The sequence below is a fragment of the Drosophila serrata genome, unplaced genomic scaffold (genome assembly GCF_035046125.1).
Source record: "Drosophila serrata isolate PLE 108 unplaced genomic scaffold, ASM3504612v1 contig_272, whole genome shotgun sequence".
NCBI classification, from domain to species: Eukaryota; Metazoa; Arthropoda; class Insecta; order Diptera; family Drosophilidae; genus Drosophila; species Drosophila serrata.
The window spans coordinates 10,443,771-10,463,063 of NW_028257170.1; the positions used below are offsets into that span (position 1 = coordinate 10,443,771).

Here is a 19,293-nt window from a genome sequence, read left to right on the forward strand (position 1 = left end):
GTGAGAATTACGTTGTTGAAACACACTTTTTCCTCTTTGTGGATATTGGTCCCTGAAAATGCAATAATGCTGAGAATGTACTCCGATTTGCATAGCGATCACAAATATCCTAGAATAAAGACCAGGAACTCTGTGCAATGACATTGAAGCCTGTGGCATTGCATCGTTCTTCCTGCGACACTTTCTATTTTCTTATAAAGTACTTTTTGCCTTAGAAACCCTAAGAGAGAATCAAGCAAACTTGTGAAGTTTTGTTTTTAAATTATGAAATTGATTAGGAAACGTTTTTATCAAAACATTCTCTTTAGGCCATAATAGAATCATAAATATTTTTATGGGTTTTCGATAATTTTAGCTTTTATCATAAAGTTATAGCAAGAAGAAAGTGAATGAATATAAGTTGAACTGACAGACTTTCGATTACATCTCATTTTTCTTAATTATCTTTATGTGTATATCTTCGATATGTTTATCTCAAATAAAATGCTCCTTAATATATTGAAATTGTAAATACCAAAGAACTATCAATGTTAAAATATAGAACAGAAAATTCATTTTTTATAACGATTATATTTGCATTCCTTTAGCGCACATTTATTGCAACTTTAAAACATCGATTTATTATCGGCGTTTTATATTAATCGATATAATCCTCCTTTCATTAAATAAATTCGGACATTCTTCCGATATAAATTCTCATATCTAATTATCCCTATTTTTATTTCTTTTATAGCTCCCAGCATTTGTCCTTCTCCTTCACGTTCTTTGTGCACGGTGACACTGTTTGCGCCTCGATAGATCTGCGCGAGCATCCCGCCGTGCGTCCATTGACCAAGGAGCACTTGGCTGAGGCGGCTGCCGCCTTTGCAGCGGCCAGTTCACCGCCAGGATCTGCGGCAACTTCGGCGGCAGCGGCTGGTGGTGTAGGAGCAGTGCCTAGTCCGGGTCAGGAGCCGAATGGCAATGGCACGGAGCCACTGGAAGGCGGCGAGGGTGGAGCTGCCAAGGCCGCGACGCCAGCGCATGCGCGCAAGGTGATGCTGGCCCCATTTGGCATCGCGGCGATACTCACCGGCAACAGCTACAAGGCCAACGATCCCATGGCCGAGAAGATCCTGGAGGATTGGGCCTCATTTTTCCCGCTGTGCAATAAGGACAACACGGACGTGCCACCCGTTGTGGAGGTAGTGTCGGGTAAGTACAAAGACTCCAAAAACTTCAGAGATCAAAATATGAGCAGGAAAAGATCTTTGTGAGATTTTTTATCGAGTTTAACCCTTTGTTTCTGCACTTCAGGTGGTCATAAGATGTATCATCCCACGAACTACGTACTAGTCACAGATCTGGACGACATGGAGCACATGGAGTTCGCTGAGATGCAGAAGATGCAAAGCTCCGTGGGCAATGGAGGAGCGGCTGAGGCCGCCGTTCTGGCCTCACAATCCTGCCCACCGGGCGCAGCTGCTGTTGCCGCTCCGCCTTCCCTAAGTGTCCCAACAGCTGTGCCCATGGGCCCCGCTTCTCTCAGCGCCCCGGGAGGAGTTGCTCATCCCGTCTCGGCCAAGGATGTATCTCGTAAGGCAGCTCCACAAGCGGTCAGCGCCCTGGAGCGCCTCGCCTTCCAGCCCTACTACGATCAACGGCCCACCTCGGGCTTCACCTTCAACACCAACAATACTCATATCCCCGCCTCGGCTGCCGTGGAAATGCCAGAGCGTGCCTGGCAGGATTGCGTGATGAACACGCTTCACGTGGATGCAGCGGCAGCGGCGGCAGTGGCAGCCGCATCCTCAACACCTTCCGCCGGAAGTGGAACAGGGACGGCTGCAGTTAACGATGAGGATGAGCAGAATAAACCGCCGCAGCAGGATTCCAAGCAGCTGGTGCAGCAGCAGATTCAGCAGCAGCAGCAACAACAGCAACAGCAGCAGCAGCAGCAACAACAGCAACGTCAGAAGCTCTGGAACTTTGTGGATCCCATGCAAAAGGCGCCCTGCATATGCACCAAGTAAGTTTGCCTTGGTTAAGAACTTTCCCAAATCCCCAAGAAACTGTAGAGGATTTACTCGTTTTTTTTTCTATCTCTGAACAAGGCGTTACCTTTGAACTCCAAAAAGCATACTTTAGTTGTTTACATGAAAGTATAACTACTAAAGTATGGCTTTGGAAGCCTTTTTCTACGTTTTTTTTGTGACCCAAAGAAACTCCCATTTGGCTGCCTCTATTTAGTGTATTTTTGATATATTATCTCTATATATACGATACATATTTGATATTTGATATTATAATAATTATGATTGATGTAGGGGACAAGTTGTGCTCCCTTTGAAAAGAGAGCCCTTAAAAGCAATCTTAAAACCCGCTTTGATGGCATGCCTAAAAAATACCTTTACTTATTTTAGCAAAGCAAAAAGTAGGCAGTTTTATCTGTGCATGAAAATAGGCCATAGATTTTCCCGTTTCCCGTATTTTTTTTTGTTTGTTTTTTTTTTCGTTGTCTTCATATATCTATATATAGTTTTTCTTTGAGTTACTTAAAAAAACCACACAGCAGCAGCGATAAAAGAAACAGCAGTCAGAGAGAGAGCTACGAAAGCGTTGAAACGTTAAAAAGTGTTGCTTAGTGTTTCTTAAAAAAGACCAAGAAAAATACCCAAACAAACAAATTTCAGCGCCCAATGCAGCAGCAGCAGCAACAGCAACAGTAGCAACAGCAGCAACATCTGTGGCAGCAGCAACAAGCGACTGCAGCAACCGCTGGGATCGCCAGCATTGCGTGCAGCAGTCACCGGTGGCGGCATTAGTGGCAATAAGTCCTCGTCGTCGTCGTCATCATCATCATCGTCGTCATCCTCCACGTACCAGCAACATTACCACCAGCAACATCTGCATCAGCAGCAACAGCAACAACGACCGGGAACACCTGTGCCGGCAACATCGCATCATTCCAGTTCCCTGAGCAACATCATCACTACTTCCTCTGCCTTGAATTCTTCCGCGGCTGCAGCTCTCCTCCATCGGCGTCACAATGTGCCGTTCCACAAGCGATTGCTCCATTCGCTGGCGTCCACCGCCTCTATGGCCACCTTTAGACCCAAAAATCACAGCAACAACAACAATAACAACACCACAACATCAACAACAACAACAACAACAGACACCAATATACCAAAACAAAGGTTTGTGTGTTGAGTGTTGCGAGTGTGAAGTGCAAATAATAATATTGGTTGGCGTGTGTTCATTATAGCCAGTGCTGCCTATATCTTTTTCTAAGTTGATACGCTCTTTAGTTAATTACTTTTTGATTTTTTTTCCCTATTTGCACACAGTTGCGTTGGAAATGATTAGAGTTGCAAATAATAATACATTGGCTTTTAATCTGTAATATATAACGCTAAGGTATATATTATACTTGACTGAATTTATACTTCTAAAGTATTTAAATATCAGTATAAAACTTCAAGCAGTATGTTGTCCTTAAAGATCATTTTAATTTTAAAGAAACTTAAAAAACGAAATATCTATATATTCTATATTATTTGTAATCCTTTTAGAACTGTATTAAAAATTCGAATTTCTTAAAAGGAAAAAATTAATTCAAAATATTTTATAAAGGATAAGGTTTATATTAAAGAGATTATCAATTGCCTGATGAAAGAAAGTAAACTTATATTTCCACCGCAACTGTATGCACGCCACCCTTTTCTCCTAATTTATCTCTTTCTCCATAAAAACATATATACATATATATATGTATATATATAAATATATATTCCTGTTCTATCCACTCTCTTCACACACGCTCTGTTAACCCTATGATTTCTTATGTTTTATTATTTTGTTATTTGGTTTTGAGCATTTAATTATGGGCGCCTTATCCCGTCTAACAAATACACTGAAATCATAAATTTAATTTTTTTTTATAAAAAGGGGCTCATCCTAATTCACCAAGCCCCTCGCCCCCCCCAATAAAAAGAGGAGTCAGCACACACACACACCACAACACACACAATATATAAAAAAGGAAACAAATAATTAAAAAAGAAACATTCGCGCGTCGTCATTTTGCAAAATAACCAACTCTTAATTCTAATTCACTTAATCGTTTATTTGGTAAATGGTACATTAGCAACATTACAAAAATAAGACAGAAGAGCAACGCTAAAAAAAACACACAATTGCAAGCAGCAACAATGAAATAATAATAATAACCAATTGTACAATAGCTCCGATCGGAGGAGGACATATCCAACACGTTTCGTAGCATTTAACTAGCTTAGTATCTCTAAACTGCCCCTCCTCCAAACCCGCCTCCATTGCCGTTCTCATTTACTCATGGCCCGTGTTGCAAGTACACTCGATTTGGTGCGATGTTCGCTCGGTTTGCGTATTATTTTGGTTTTGGCGCCGCGCATGATGCATCTCCTCTTATTTTGTTATTTTGTGTTTTCTCTCTCCTTCAAGATTTTTTATGCATTTTGTGGAATGATTTTGATTTTTATTCGCTGGTTTATTTAGTTTGTAAATAACAATTGCATATCTAATGTTGTATATTATTATTATGGAAACAGAGGGAAGGTGTTTAAAAAAAAAAACGCTAGAGTTGATAATCATAATTTGGGTTTCTTAAAGCAAGCAATAATCTTACATTTGCCATCCGATGAGAATTGTCATTTTTTCATTACTTTTTTAATGTTTTCAGTTGATCCTCTTTTGATACAATTTATTTTCATTATAAGGCTATGTATATTCGGTAGACTCTCGGTTACAAGTTCGATCAGGTATATTGGAAAATATATTGCCCTAATGTAGTATCGAAAATATATCTAAAATATCGATAAACATAGAGATTTAGCACACAAATGTTTCATTTGCCCTATTTTTCTGGTCGTATTCAAAATGTTTTTAAAACTTAATTTTTGTTACTCAATTTATTTTCAATAATTATATGTTAGTTAAAAGAAAGACTATTTTTCACAGATCGATTTTTCACAAATCGATTTATCGCATTTGTATTTCAAAATTAAGATATCGACTTTGCTTAGAAATATCGATACAGTATCGATGTATCACGATTTTCTGACAAACTTTTTAAGAACCCAGATAAAGTTAAGACTTAACTTTGTGAAATGTATTAAATTATAATATTAGCCTTCTTTCAAGAAACCCAAACTCTAGTGATTTATAAACATCTCTGCATAATAACGATTATATTTCAGCTGTAAAAAGGTTCCGTTTAATTTATCTAAATCTTAAAAACAATGGATGTGGTTATTGTTTATTTTTGCTTATGGTTACACTTTTGGGACACTCCGCTTCTGGAGCTGTCCTTCAACAATATATATTCCATTATATTTTATTATTATTATTATTATTTTAAATGATTAATACACAAAAAGCTCACCTGTGTATTCATAGCAACATTAATTTCCGTAGTTTCGAGCATTGTACATAACCTCTCTTAATAAATATAATATATTTGATAAAATTTATATTGCATCGAAAATACTAATTGCAAACTTTTTCTCTTTTTCTGCTCAAACACAGACATCTCGGGAATACGCCACATGGAACGCCACACGGCGGTGCATCGACGTACTCTCGGAACTCACTGGGCGGCGACTCCTCGATGCCGGTGGCCTCTGTGGAATCGCCCGCCACGCCGGCTCCCTCTCCGCATCCGAATTCGGCGCACTCGCAACCGACGTCGGTGCCACCCGCAGAGCAAGTGAGTGCAAGTGACGACCCAAAAACAAATGACGCAGCATCCAGTCCGCTTATTCCACTAACCACCGATTTATTCTCCCTGCCCGACAGCTGCTCAACATGAGTCCACATGCGCCCACTTCCGTTTCGAATCTGCAGCAGCCGCCGACCCCCATCGACCACCTGCTGGACAAGAATACGCCGGCGCCGACGCCAACGGACCAGCACGATAACAAGAGCATCACGGCCTCGCCCTATGTCCATCAGACACCCAGCGTGGAGCCACCCTCCTACACGGATCATGCAGGTTCAGCTGGCGGAGCAACCGGCGGCAATGGGCCATCTCTCGGTGGAACTGGTCCGGGCAGTGTGCCTGCCCAGCAGCCGCCCACGCCAACAGCAACGGCAACGTCTGCCGTTGGCGGAGGAGGAGCTGCAACTACAAGCGGCGGAGCCAGCACAGTAGGCACCATAAGTGTCAAGAAGCTGGAGATGCAACAACAACAGCAGCAGATGCCGTCTGCCACGATGGCTATTAAGCAGGAGCCAGGGATCGGGAGCCTAGGAAGGTTGCCAGCCAGTACGGTTAACTTTACCATGGAGGCCATGAACAACCTGCGAAGCCTGTACAATCCGCCAAAGCTGACGCTCAAGGATCCGGATAGTTTCTACGACGAAGAGTGGCTCAAGGAGGTCGTCTACGATTTTCAATACCAGGAGAACTGGTGAGTCAGCCAAAGGCAATTCAATAGCAATTCAGTCCGTAAACTTTTTTAACCAATGCTAAACGGTTCGCTAATCTTTGCTTTTTTATCTTCACAGGGATAACCTTCCAGTGAAGCGTCCCAAGCTGGACGAGGTCTCCAAGCAGCGAAGGCCGCGTTATTCCAAAAACCTCTATGAGGGACATACGCATGTAAAGCCACTTATGCCATCGCCTGGCTCTGTCTATGGCAACCAGTTGCTCTCATTGGAGGTTCAAGCCGCGGCATCAGCTGCATCGGCCGGAAGCTCCAGCGGCGGCTTGGTTGGAATCGCCAACAACAACAACAACAGCAGTAGTGCAGCCAATGGCAACGATGCGACGGAAACCGATAGCGGTGGCGGTGGCAGCAGTAGCTTCTTCCAGGGATTGGATATCAAAACGGAGCCGGGACTGCATTCGCCATCATGCAAGGAGACCTCGAAGTCATCAGGCGGCAACAGCAGTGGCGGTGGAAGCGGCGGTGGAAATCTATTCACTGCCGAAGGTCTAAATCCATCGCTCAACGACCTGGAACAGCTATTCGAGACGAGCTCCAACGATGAGTGCAGCAGTGTACAGATACACACGCCGCCCGATTCCAATAATCCCTCGAATGGCGGCTGCAGTGCGGTGACCAACACAATCGATGAGCTCAAACGGAGCACGGCGGTGAACAGTGTTGTGGCAGCGGCAGCAGCAGCAGCAGCAGCAGCAGAAGCAGCAGCGGCGGCAGTAACGGTCACGGGAGGAGCCGGCAACATTCAAGCGGAGGATCTCACCAAAATGTTTCCCACGCCGCCGTCGCACGAACAGCAGCACCCGAACTCCAGTCCCTGTCAAACGGATGTGGTAATGACGGATCTCAGTGTGGACATCACCACCACCACGACCAGTATGACCAATAACATCGCCGCCACCTGCAACACCACCATGGCGAGTAGTATCAACAGCACCAGTACCGCCACGTGCAACAATAACAACAGCAACAACACCACCACCAACAGCAGTATTATCCTGGCTGCCGTTCAGGCTGCTCCCATCACAGTGATGGCCGCCATTCAGCAGACAAGCATTTCCAAGCTGGTGAAGCAGCAGCAGCAGGAATATAACCTGGAGCTGGGCAGTCCCGTGGAGGAGGCCATCGATGATTGGAACTATGTCTATCGACCGCCGCAGCAGGAGAAATTTGTGGGCTCCACGCGTTATGCTCCGCTGACCAATTTGCCCAGCCAGACGCTACCGCCGTTGAACCTGCCCCCGGGATGCTTTTATCAGCCCACTTGGAGCAGCCACAAGTCCAGAGCGGCCACCCTGGCCAAGGCAGCAGCGGCCCAACAGCAGCAGCATCAGAAGCATCAGGCGTTGCAGCAGCGCATTCAATTGCATCAGCAAAAGTTGCAGCAGCTCCAGCATCAGCATCTCCAACAGCAGCAGCAGCAGGCAGCGGCAGCAGCAGCGGCGGCAGCTGCAACAGCGGCAGCGGCGGCGGCGTCTGGTGGAGGCCATCAGAAGCATCAGCATCAGCATCTGCACGATCTGCTGTCGGCGGGGCCAAGGACACCGCTAACTCCGTCTACAACAGTGCCGCAACCCTTGAGCAGTGGCGGCAACCAGTTGCTGCTGAATCAATTGAGTTGTCCGCAGGCGCCGCCGGGTAGCTCGATGCAGCAAATGATGCGTGCGGGAATGTCGCCGATATCACCGGGACACGGGCCCTTCTCCAGGAGCCCGGCCCTCCTGCGAACGCCAACGCATCCTCCGCCACCGTATCCGTATGACGTTGGCAGTCCCGCAAACTCCACATCCTCGTACTTGAACCGCCCACTGCATTCGCAGGAACATCCGCACGGCATGCACGGTGGAATGATGGGAGGAGGCGGCGGCGGAGGAGGAGTAATGGTCGGCATGGGACCGGCATCGGGAACTGGCAGCCAAATGGGCATGATGATGCCGTACTCTGGCGATGCGGGCATTGCTAGTAGTGGTGGCTTGGCGGCGGTGTCTGCCCCAGGAGCGAGCCTGCTCCAGGAGCTGCCCGAGGTGAACTCGGTGCTGGTCAATATACTGCTGTACGACACCGCCTTGAATGTTTTCCGGGATCACAACTTTGACAGCAGCAGCGTGTGTGTGTGCAATGCGGATACGCAGAAGATTGGCAATATACGTGGAGCGGATTCTGGTGTTTATGTTCCGTTGCCCGGCGTCAGCTTTAATCCGTTTCCTGGAGCAGCAGCCGGTGCGGTAGGAGGAGCAGGTGGCGTAAGCGGAGGAGGGATGGCTGCCGGGGGACAACGTATGCTGAATGGACCCAACTCTGGAGCTGCTGCCTTTGGCGGTCTGCGGATGATCAGTGCCTTTGGAGGCTCACCAGCCTCCGCCGCCTCGATGCCTGGAGCTGGCTCCGGACATGGCGGTCACGGCCCGAACGGCGGTGGTTCCAACTCGTCATCGTCGTGCACGCCGCCCAGCAGTAATCCGCACATCACCGGCTACGTGGACGACGATCCCGTCGAGTGTACATGCGGCTTTAGTGCGGTGGTCAATCGACGGCTCTCTCATCGCGCCGGTCTCTTCTACGAGGACGAAGTGGAAATCACGGGCTTGGCCGAAGATCCTGCCAGGAATAAGCAGCCAACGCTGCTCAGCATCATACAGAGTTTGAGCAGAAAGAATCAGCAGAGCATACAGGCACCGGGAGAAACTAGTTCGGCTTTGGAGAAGATCGGAGCAGCGGGAGTAGGAGCAGCACAGTTGGAACATCTGACGCATGCCATATTTGACCTGCTGCTGGACCAGTGCTCCATCATCCAGACCTCCAGCAGTTCCGTGCACCGAGCCCTCCAGGCTCACCGTCGGAGAATGTCGCGGCAGAGGAGGATTTTCGGCACGAATGGAGCACCCACCGCCTCCTTAGCTTCAATTGCCAATGTCCTCGAATTTATGGATGCGCATGACGTGATCAGCTTAGCACTAGAACAAGCCCGCTTGGCGTTTGAGAACCAGCGCATGGACAGCATGGAATGGAACGGCGGAAGCAGCAGCTCACAGAATCAACAGCAGCAGCTCACGGCCTTCCATGCGCCGCCACTGGCGCTGCGGCACAAGCTGGCGGGGATCGGTGCCGGGCGGCTGACAGTCCACAAATGGCCATATCTCCCCGTTGGATTCACCCGAAGCAACAAGGAAATTGTGCGTACGATGAACGCCATTCAACCGATGCTGCAGAGTGCCTTCCATTGCAAATCGCGCGGCGGTTCCGGCTCCAAGGATGCCAGCTCCTATAACACGGTCAGTGGACCGCTCACCTGGCGACAGTTCCATCGCTTGGCCGGACGGGCGTCTGGCCAGTGCGAGCCGCAGCCCATACCCTCCGTGGTGGTGGGTTACGAGAAGGATTGGATATCGGTGGCGCCACACTCCATCCACTATTGGGATAAGTTTCTCCTAGAGCCTTACTCCTATGCCCGAGATGTTGTCTACGTGGTAATCTGTCCGGACAATGAGCACGTAGTGGGTTGCACCCGCAGCTATTTCCGTGAGCTTAGCAGCACCTACGAGATGTGCAAGCTGGGAAGGCACACGCCCATTCGTGGCTGGGATGGCATCCTGCAGGTGGGTGCTGCTGCTGCTAGCGTCGCTCGAGATCGTGAGACAACGCCTCTGGACGATTGGTTGCGTACCCTGGAACATGCCGCTTTGGCGGAGCAAATTCGACGCTATGCCATTGCCTTTATTCACCAACTGGCTCCATATTTGAGTCGCGTGCCTAATGATAAGACGCTGCTAAATCCACCCGATGGTACTGGAAATTCCAACTCCAAGAATGGTGGCAGCAGCTCTTCCAACTCGTCGTCGTCGTCATCCTCTGCGTCGAACTTGGGAACAACCGGTGGCGATTTGCCTACGGATAACATTAAACTGGAACCAGGAACTGAGCCACCGCCGGCCGTTCAGCCGATGGAAACGAATCAGGACGTCAAGCAAGAGCCTGGAACAGTTGGAAAGGGCACAGGAGCTGCAGGAGGTTCTGCTGCTGACACCAAACCCGCGCTCATTCTCGGCGATCCCTTGGGCGTGGGCGAGACCTTGGAGGATATTAATCCACCAGCTATTGTCCTGTATGTGGTCAATCCGTTCACCTTCGCCTCGGATAGCTGCGAGCTGGAACGCTTGGCCCTGATTGCCCTGCTCCGTTGCTATGCGGAGCTCCTGAAAGCCGTTCCCGACTCGGTGCGTTCGCAGATGAGCATCCAAATTATATCGCTTGAATCGGTGATGGAACTCGGACCGTGTGGCAATAGGAAGCGCTTCTCCGACGAGATTAAGTGCCTCGCCTTGAACATCTTCTCTCAGTGCCGGCGGCACTTGGTGCACGCTCAGTCCGTGAAGAGCCTGACGGGCTTCGGAACGGCGGCCAATATGGAGGCCTTCCTGAAGACCAAGGACGAACCGAATCGCAAAGCCTACAAGATGTACACCGCACCCTTTGTCCTGGCCCCGATGCATGAAAGGAACGACAAGACGGACTTTACGCGAACGGCAGGCAGCATGCATGGCCAGAACGAGCATCGCTACTCGGTGATGTATTGCAATTACTGTCTGAGCGAGGACCAGGCCTGGCTGCTGGCCACTGCCACGGATGAGAGGGGCGAGTTGCTGGAGAAGATCTGCATCAATATCGATGTACCGAATCGTGCGAGACGACGCAAGGCACCCGCACGCTATGTGGCACTGAAGAAGCTGATGGACTTCATCATGGGTCTCATCTCGCAGACGTCGCAAATGTGGCGCTTGGTCATTGGACGGATTGGTCGCATTGGACACAGCGAACTGAAGTCGTGGAGCTATCTGCTGAGCAAACAGCAGCTGCAAAAGGCCTCCAAGCAGTTCAAGGACATGTGCAAACAGTGTACACTCATGTATCCACCAACGATACTGAGTGCGTGTCTGGTGACCCTGGAGCCGGATGCCAAGCTGCGCGTAATGCCCGATCAGTTTACGCCGGATGAGCGCTTCTCGCAGATATCCATGCAGAATCCGTTGTCGACCCCACAGGATGTGACCTGTACCCACATTCTGGTATTTCCCACCAGCGCTGTTTGTGCGGTAAGTAAATCATTTTAATCATACATTTCCTGCAATGATTTTAATAACTTTTCATTAACTTTTTCCATGCACAGCCCTTCACCCGCCAGTTTCAAAATGAGCCTCAAGTTGATGATGACTTCCTTACTTTTGAGGAGGAGGGAAACGAAGACTTTAGCGACGCTGACATTGGCGACATTTTTTGGGACAGTAAGTGTTTGATAAATTTCTTTACGCGCAAAGCAGTTGCTAAGATTAACTGTCCCTTTGTAGCTCACATAGACAGGGTTTCCAATCATGGCAGTCCCGGACGCATGGATGATAATAGAAGCTGGCAGAGTGCCGGTGGCAATAACTTCAAGTGTACTCCGCCCCAGGAAGTGGAGGAGGTAAATGACTTATTATTTGAACTTTCCCTCTATATGGTAACTTACCTAATGATTCCTTAGGTTGGTTCACTCAACCAGCAACCAATATCGGTGGGCTACATGGTTTCCACAGCGCCCACGGGCCGTATGCCCGCCTGGTTTTGGTCCGCTTGTCCCCATCTGGAGGATGTGTGCCCCGTTTTCCTCAAGACGGCGCTTCACCTGCATGTGCCTAGTATACAGACAGCCGATGATATCCTCAACTCGACCAATGCCCATCAGTCGGCCAATGATCATCCGTTGGACTCTATTCTCACAGCGGATGTACTGCGGTTCGTACTCGAGGGCTACAATGCCTTGTCATGGTTGGCCCTCGACTCCAATACGCACGATCGTCTCTCCTGTCTGCCCATCAATGTGCAGACTCTGATGGATCTGTACTATCTGACGGCAGCCATAGCCTAAGGATCTGTGGGATTATACATCTGGGATCAAAACTATAGCAACACAACAACAAACAACCACTCAAAAGCTGAATCAATCAAACGCAGTCGCATGCTTCCTTTTAGCAGAACTTCCACTAGCTCTATTATATCAAAACTCAAAGCAACAACAGCAAACTCTAGAAAACCGGTAAAAGGTCTACAACAACCCAAGAATCGAAGTTAACAGAACCCAAAAAACACCAACACCAACAACAAACAACAACAACAGCAAACAAGCAGGCAGTGAACGCAACGCACAGATTACTTAGCATAATCAACACGAAACTAAGAAAACTAAAATGATACAAACTAAACAACCAATCAGATCGATCAGAGAGAAAGAGAGAGCGGCGATTATCGATTATCGTTCACCTCGATAGGAAGTCTAGAAACAGCATTACTATATTTATTAATTGTCGAGAATTTTGTAAAAAAGTGTCAAGTGTGTGCGAGAATTGTTTGTTTATTTTATTTTTTTATACACATATATATATATATTATCCGATTAGTGTTTAATATTTATAAATTTACAAGAAACGAAAACAAAAAAACAAGATGAAAGAGAGGTTAGCGAAAAGCAAAAAACAAACAAACAAACCACACAACGTAGGCATATATATATATATCTAATAGTGGAGATTGGAGAAATTAACATATAGCTAGCCGATAAGTAACAAAAGTTTGTACATATTTACAACCAATTTCGTGCGTAAGCAAAACAAGCAGAAAGTGTAATTAAATAGTGTTTAGTTTACAACAAATTGGGAGAGGAAAGGAGAGGAGGAGGCGTAAGGTTAATAAATTAAATCAAATAAATTGTGTAAATTTTTGTGTGTGCAAGGCGAGAGAATTAGTTTAAATTTAAATTATATACAAAATGAAACCCTCTTCCCCCAAAAGCTTAAGAACACACAGCCCAAAACAAAGAGAATCGATGGAAGCAACAAAGAAAACAAAAACATATACATAACACGAAAACGGTATACTGTAAATTTGCATATATAAAAAACAATATATATATATATGTATATCTGGGACGCAAAGCGCAGATGAAGGAGTAGTAGAACTAAGTGCAAAGAACAGGAGCTAGATTTTAGGATGAGCGTTAGGAAACAGTGTGTTTTGTTTTTTTTTTTTTTTTAATTTGTGTCTAAAATTTTAAAAATATTTTGTTGTCTTGTCTCGTCTATGTTGAAACTTTTAACTTTACACTCTCAAAATACACAAAAAAGAAGAAAACAAGAGAAACACCACTCACATAGCCAATTTTCTAACTATGAAATATACTTAAACGAAAAATGTGTACAAATTAATAATAAACAATGATTGTAAACAAACAACAACAACAACAAAGGGAAAGCTTTCTACACTCACCAACACTACACCAACACACACACCACAAACAAATACAATTGATTTTCGCTAGGCTTAAGTTAAACAACAAAAAGAAAAAAAAACAAAAACAGTTAATTGTAAAGAAAAACCATTTATTAAACAATGAAATTATTTTTACCTGTGTACATTTTAATTAGCATAAATTATGTAAACAAAAATTTACGATTACAAAGACGTTTTCTAGTAATTATCACATAAACACACCACCCCCCAAACACACACACATGCATATCTTTTAAGTAGTTTCGATTTCATTTTTAGTATTCTATTTTGTGTAATAAAAACCCGAACTTATTTGCAACAAAAAAAAAACAAACAAACGCCGCCTCATTTTTTAATTTCGCATTAAAGTATCCTATCGCTCAGATTATAGATCATCCATATCTCTATATCTATAATATGTATATCTATTTATCACGCAAGTGCACGCTGCTGTAAATATGGAAATCGCTTTACAATCATTATTTTCTAGAGATTCGATCTACTTATAATCGATCATGCTTGATCCGCAGGCCTTTTTTCCTAGCTATGGTTTCAGTTTCACACACACACTCACACACACATGCCAGAGTCTCATTAATTTCCCGGGGGGCGTCCCTCCTCGGGCGCCAATAAAAAAGCAAATAATTATAGCAATAATTAATTGTAAAGCACAACAACAAAAATGTTTAAACTCAAAAACAAAATTTACAGAAACAATTGACAACAAGAAGAAGCATTAAAAGGAAACATAAAAGAAAAAAAAATATATATATGGAATTAAAAACCAAAAATGGAGGGAACAGTTTTTTTAATAAACAAAAAAAAAAAATGCAACAACAAAAAAACTCAATTTACGAGTTGAAAAATTTTCTAAATAAAGATTTAGCATTAAGGTAAGGAGAAACCACTGCAATCCATTTTCAATTGGAATTCGTGGCAACTGCAACACACAGACACACACACACAACCAGGCATGGTTCATTGTCGTTTACCAGGCTCGACAAGAACTAATTGAAGACGATTAACAAACATTTTTAGGATAAGATGAAAATGAGAATACAAATACAAAAAAGTGCATTAAGCGTTTTGAAAGGAGGAAAACCATTTACTAGCCTAGCCTAAAAGTATGCAATTATTAAGTTAACTTAGTTTCGGAATAAACGGAGGAGGAGCAGTCGAGGAAAGGGAAGAAAGACAAGAGAGATTTGTTTATAAAACAAAAAGCCAGAAAGAGGAAGACGCATGTTATAGACACACCACACACACACACACACTATATATATATAGTAATTCAAGATTGGGTACGAGAACGTGTATGTCAAAATCTAGCTACAGAATTGCATATTATATATATATACAATTAAATATTATATAATGGGCAAAAACAAAATGTTGTTGTAGTCAAATTACAATTAAGTTTTGTTTTGCTACAAAAGAAAAGTCAGAAAGCGAAAAACAAGAGCAACAAATCGATGAGCAAATATAGCAAAGGTCAACAAAATGGGTCAAATTTTAACAAATAAATGTGCAAAGCAAACACAAAAAAAATTAAAATTAAAAAATAAAAAAAAATAAGAGAAAAAACAACCAATGACACAATAAAAAAACAAAAATTGCAATTTTTGTAATTTCTTTACAGATTATAGATTTGTTTTTGGCAAGAAGCAAGGCGATAACAAATACAAAACTAAAAACAAAACATTTTTCAAATAAAAATAACATCAAATTCAAAAATAAGATGTGGTTTTCTTAAACTTATGGCTGTTTATTGTGGGTTTCCGTTTCCTCTCACGGGGCTGACATCAGGAAACGATTACGCCGCCCGATCTTGTCGTAAAAATCGCCCAATAAACGCTGGAACTCATATCCATCCGAATGGCGACAAATAGACCACGCCTCCACAAAAAAGTCCAGCTCTTTGGCATTGTTAATGTGCTCCAAGTCCCCTGGAACGAAAGGGTAAAACCATTTAAATTGTAATTTAAATATAGGAAGGGTAAGTCACAAAAAAGAGCTATATTGATTTTTTATATGTATCGGAATATATATTAAAAAAAACAAGAAAGGAAGCTAACTTATATACCCTTGCAGATAGAACTTCTATGAATAAAAAACCATACAATACAAATTATATATCTTTGTGTTAAAAAACAATGAAGTAATACCTGCTTTCATTTCATTCACCTATACATATTATATTTGCAGTTTTTCATTCACTGATTTGCATTTTTCCTCCACATCAAACGATCGTTTGTATGGCACCTATATGATATAGTCGTCCGATTTTCATGAAATTTACTACAAAATTTAAGACTTAAATTAAATGCCCATACCTAAAATTTGATGAAAATCAGTTGAAAACTGAAAAGGTTATAAATTTAATTGTATTAATTTCTCGATCGTTCCTATGGGAGCTATATGATATAGTAGTCCGATTTTCATAAAATTTTATGCAAAATTGTAGAGTATAGTAAAATGGCTATATCTCAAATTTGATCCAATTCTATTGAAAACTGAAAAAGTAAAAAATTTTGTTGTAAAAATTTTCCGATCATTCCTATGGCAGCTATATGATATAGTCGTCCGATCCGGCCCGTTCCGACATATATACGAGTGAGAGTATATAGAAGGCTAACTACAAAGTTTCATTCAGATAGCTTCAAAACTGAGAGACTAGTTTGCGTAGAAACGGACAGACGGACAGACGGACAGAAGGACAGACGGACAGACGGACATGGCTAGATCGACTCGGCTGTTGATCCTGATCAAGAATATATATACTTTATATAGTCGGAGGTGCCTCCTTCACTGCGTTGCAAACTTCTGACTGAAATTATAACACCCTGCAAGTGTATAAAGATTAAACGAATATTATGGTTTAATTTAGGTTTAAATTTGATTTGCCAACATTAAGTTGTCTTTATAAAGATTATAATAGCTAATACATTATTTATTTATATTATATAATATGGATATTTAATTGAATTATTTTCGATAAATACATGAAAAATATAAGATATAAATACATTCATTTTAATAATATAATAATATATATATATATATATATATATATATCTGTATATAATGTATATTATATCATATTAATAATATAATGAATATAATATAATATGTATCTGTTTTATAAACCCTAACAGCAACCTATTAAACCTTTTCTAGAGTAAATAATTCACCAATTCCGTGATAATAATTTAAAATAAGAACTTATGAAACTTATGGGCTTTAAGAACAAATATCTTTTGGTAAACGACTTTATATAATCAAACTATATAATATCAAAAGTTTTCAGATGCTAATAAGGTAGATTCTGTTGATTGGAAATTATTAAAGACTTGATGACCGTTATTTGTGAGGAACTGTTTAATCTTTTGAGATTTTTGGCATTTCAGAATCATTGGATTTTGGGCCATTAAGATAAATTACCGAAAATTCAATTTAATAAGTTAAAGTTCATGAAATCGTTAAGTGCTGAGTATAACAGTATAACACCAAGTATCTCTTTGTGGCAAGATCACACATACTCACTCACAACCACCTCCTTGACCTCCCACTCGGCACTGTAACGCCCGCTGAGGAAGTCCAATAGCTCCAGCAGTTCCGGGGATCTCAGATTGGAGGCGATCTTGTGCTTTGCCACGTTCGGATCCTCCATCCAGAGCGCCAGGCGATTGTGCATCCGGTCAGTGTTGTCCCTGATCCGCGTCAGAGTCTTGAGGATTTGGTTCATCGTCCATAGTGGTTGCTGGAGTCGTTCGAACAAGTAATTGATACGTTTCTCCCGCGTTTGCAGATAGCGACGAGAGTCCCGGGAGTTCAGTTGATTTTCGGTGTCAAAAATCTGAAGGTTTATGGTCTTAACCTGCTTCATGGTCAGCCGGCCACCTTGAATAGACTGCTGCCACTGCTCCGCATCCTTGGTAACCATCTTGACCATCGAGTCCGTCTCCAAAAGCATATTTAGTAGATTCATTTTCGGGAATTTACTAATTTGCGCGCAGTTGAAATTGAAAACTAAGGCGAAGCAGCTTTTTTGCTCCACGAATCAGTGTTGGAAAGCGAAATAGGGAGGGGATTTCAGGGTTGTCTAGCTTTCGCAAAACGTTACAAACGCGAGCTTTTCGTTACGTTAGTAAGTAATGATTAGGTATAGAATAGGTTTTGTTGTTAAGTCTTATTATTTGTAGGCATTTAGATTGTCATATTCATTAAATAAATCTTTTATTATATATTTTATTTATGTTCTTGGGAAATAATTAGTATTAAAATACATATACACAAAAAATTTCTTAATATGTAGTTTTTGTAGCAACATATAAAGGATTAAAATGTGTAAACTTAACTGAACGCTTTGCTATTTCTTTATAATATTTATCGTGACTATATACTTTAATTTATAATACTGCTGAGTGAAACTTTTTTTTGAGAATTCGTTGCTAATATGTAGGCATAAATATGGAATATCTTTACACTGTATGCTAAATTATAAATTAAGCAAGATGTTACAAGGCTTTCAATCATATAAAATTTGTATATAATATCTTAACTAAACGTTAGGCTATTTATGTATATTACTTGCTCAAGATTGCATCCTAATAATTCATAGTGAAATTAATTTTTTTTCCTAACTGTATAACCTACTTAAATTCTTGTTTCTAATTTTCCACGAAATTCCTGAAGATATGGGGAAAATCTGCGGTTCTCCCGCATTGCATTGCGTGCCAAATTGATCAAGTGGCCACGATTAGGCAGCCAACTAACTTTAGTCGCATTAATTGCGATCATGTTGGCCCACTTCCCCGCCGCTCCACCAATGCCTTGCAATTAGCTGCGTGACGAAGGCGCTGAAGGAAAAGAAAAAAAGAACCTAGCAAACGATTTACACTCGGTTTATTTTCGGTTGGAGTTCAAAACCAGGAAGAATGGGGGGTAGTTCTTGTCGGGATCAGGATGGAGTCGGGATGGGGATCGGGATCGGGAGAATGGAGAATGGAGCTGGTGCTGTCAGGCGGCATGAATTACTGTGCGTTGATTGCCTTTAAGGCCTGATTGCAACAACAGCCACAACTTTGCACAAATTGCTGGCTGCTGTTCTTTTTTATACATTTTTTTAAATATATCTTTTTTTTGCGGCATGCGGCAAACAGGTTTTTGGGCGGTTTGTCCCCCAGTTTTTTTTTTCGTAGCCCCTTCCGACTGCATTAATTATCAACAAATCATTTTTGCAGCACCGAAAGCCGCATTTATCAGCGATTATGCATGGACAAAGGAGTCGGTCGGGCTCATTGGACGTTGGACATGGGACATGGGACATCATGGACATCGTGGACACCGTGGACAGCGGCTGCTCCACAACTCGCGAGTGGCAAGTGTCGCACGACATGTGTTGCCTGCCTGACTCTGCCTCTGCCCCTGCTTCTCTTGTGGATCTCGATGGACAATCTTGATGCGGCGATGCACAAATTTGTCGGTGGCCAGAAGACTTCACATTAAGAAAAAAATATACCTAATA

The 19,293-nt window shown here is 43.1% G+C and overlaps 2 protein-coding genes and 1 non-coding gene across 8 annotated transcripts in view; 2 read left to right on the top strand and 1 right to left on the bottom strand.

The window, feature by feature from the left end:
- Positions 1–15,500, top strand: part of skd (mediator complex subunit skuld) — a 30,381-nt gene extending 14,881 nt beyond the window's left edge. For 4 of the 5 annotated variants that reach the window (XM_020960888.2, XM_086833689.1, XM_086833690.1 and 1 more), the window contains exons 6-13: positions 734–1,194; positions 1,297–2,008; positions 5,548–5,728; positions 5,818–6,431; positions 6,529–11,557; positions 11,632–11,746; positions 11,810–11,925; positions 11,986–15,500. In XM_020960888.2, the coding sequence (XP_020816547.2) occupies positions 734–1,194; positions 1,297–2,008; positions 5,548–5,728; positions 5,818–6,431; positions 6,529–11,557; positions 11,632–11,746; positions 11,810–11,925; positions 11,986–12,369 (7,612 nt within the window). In that variant the 3' untranslated portion in view covers positions 12,370–15,500. Of the gene's footprint in view, positions 1–733; positions 1,195–1,296; positions 2,009–2,672; positions 3,180–5,547; positions 5,729–5,817; positions 6,432–6,528; positions 11,558–11,631; positions 11,747–11,809; positions 11,926–11,985 lie in introns of all 5 variants that reach the window. The other variant, XM_020960890.2, reaches the window with a different exon arrangement.
- On the top strand, positions 38–185 carry LOC147643559 (small Cajal body-specific RNA PsiU6-40). Its single transcript, XR_015272083.1, has one exon.
- On the bottom strand, positions 13,510–17,866 carry LOC110190289 (uncharacterized). 2 transcript variants are annotated; one of them, XM_020960666.2, is made up of 2 exons: positions 17,310–17,864; positions 13,510–15,712 (listed from the first exon to the last, which is right to left on the bottom strand). In XM_020960666.2, the coding sequence occupies exons 1-2, from the start codon at positions 17,752–17,754 to the stop codon at positions 15,555–15,557; spliced, it is 603 nt and encodes a 200-aa protein (XP_020816325.2). In that variant the 5' UTR covers positions 17,755–17,864; the 3' UTR covers positions 13,510–15,554. The 2 variants fall into 2 exon arrangements, with proteins under 2 accessions (XP_020816325.2, XP_020816326.2); XM_020960667.2 differs by having other exon boundaries at positions 15,553–15,712; positions 17,306–17,866.
- Between the last annotated feature and the right edge of the window lie 1,427 nt (positions 17,867–19,293).

Bases quoted from the DNA above. Each gene is read 5' to 3' on its own strand.
- LOC110190289 (XM_020960666.2), bottom strand. From the start codon at position 17,754: ATGAATCTACTAAATATGCTTTTGGAGACGGACTCGATGGTCAAGATG. The intron at 15,713-17,309 runs GTGAGTATGTGT...CTTTCGTTCCAG, and splicing joins GGTCAAGGAGGTGGTTGTGA to GGGACTTGGAGCACATTAAC.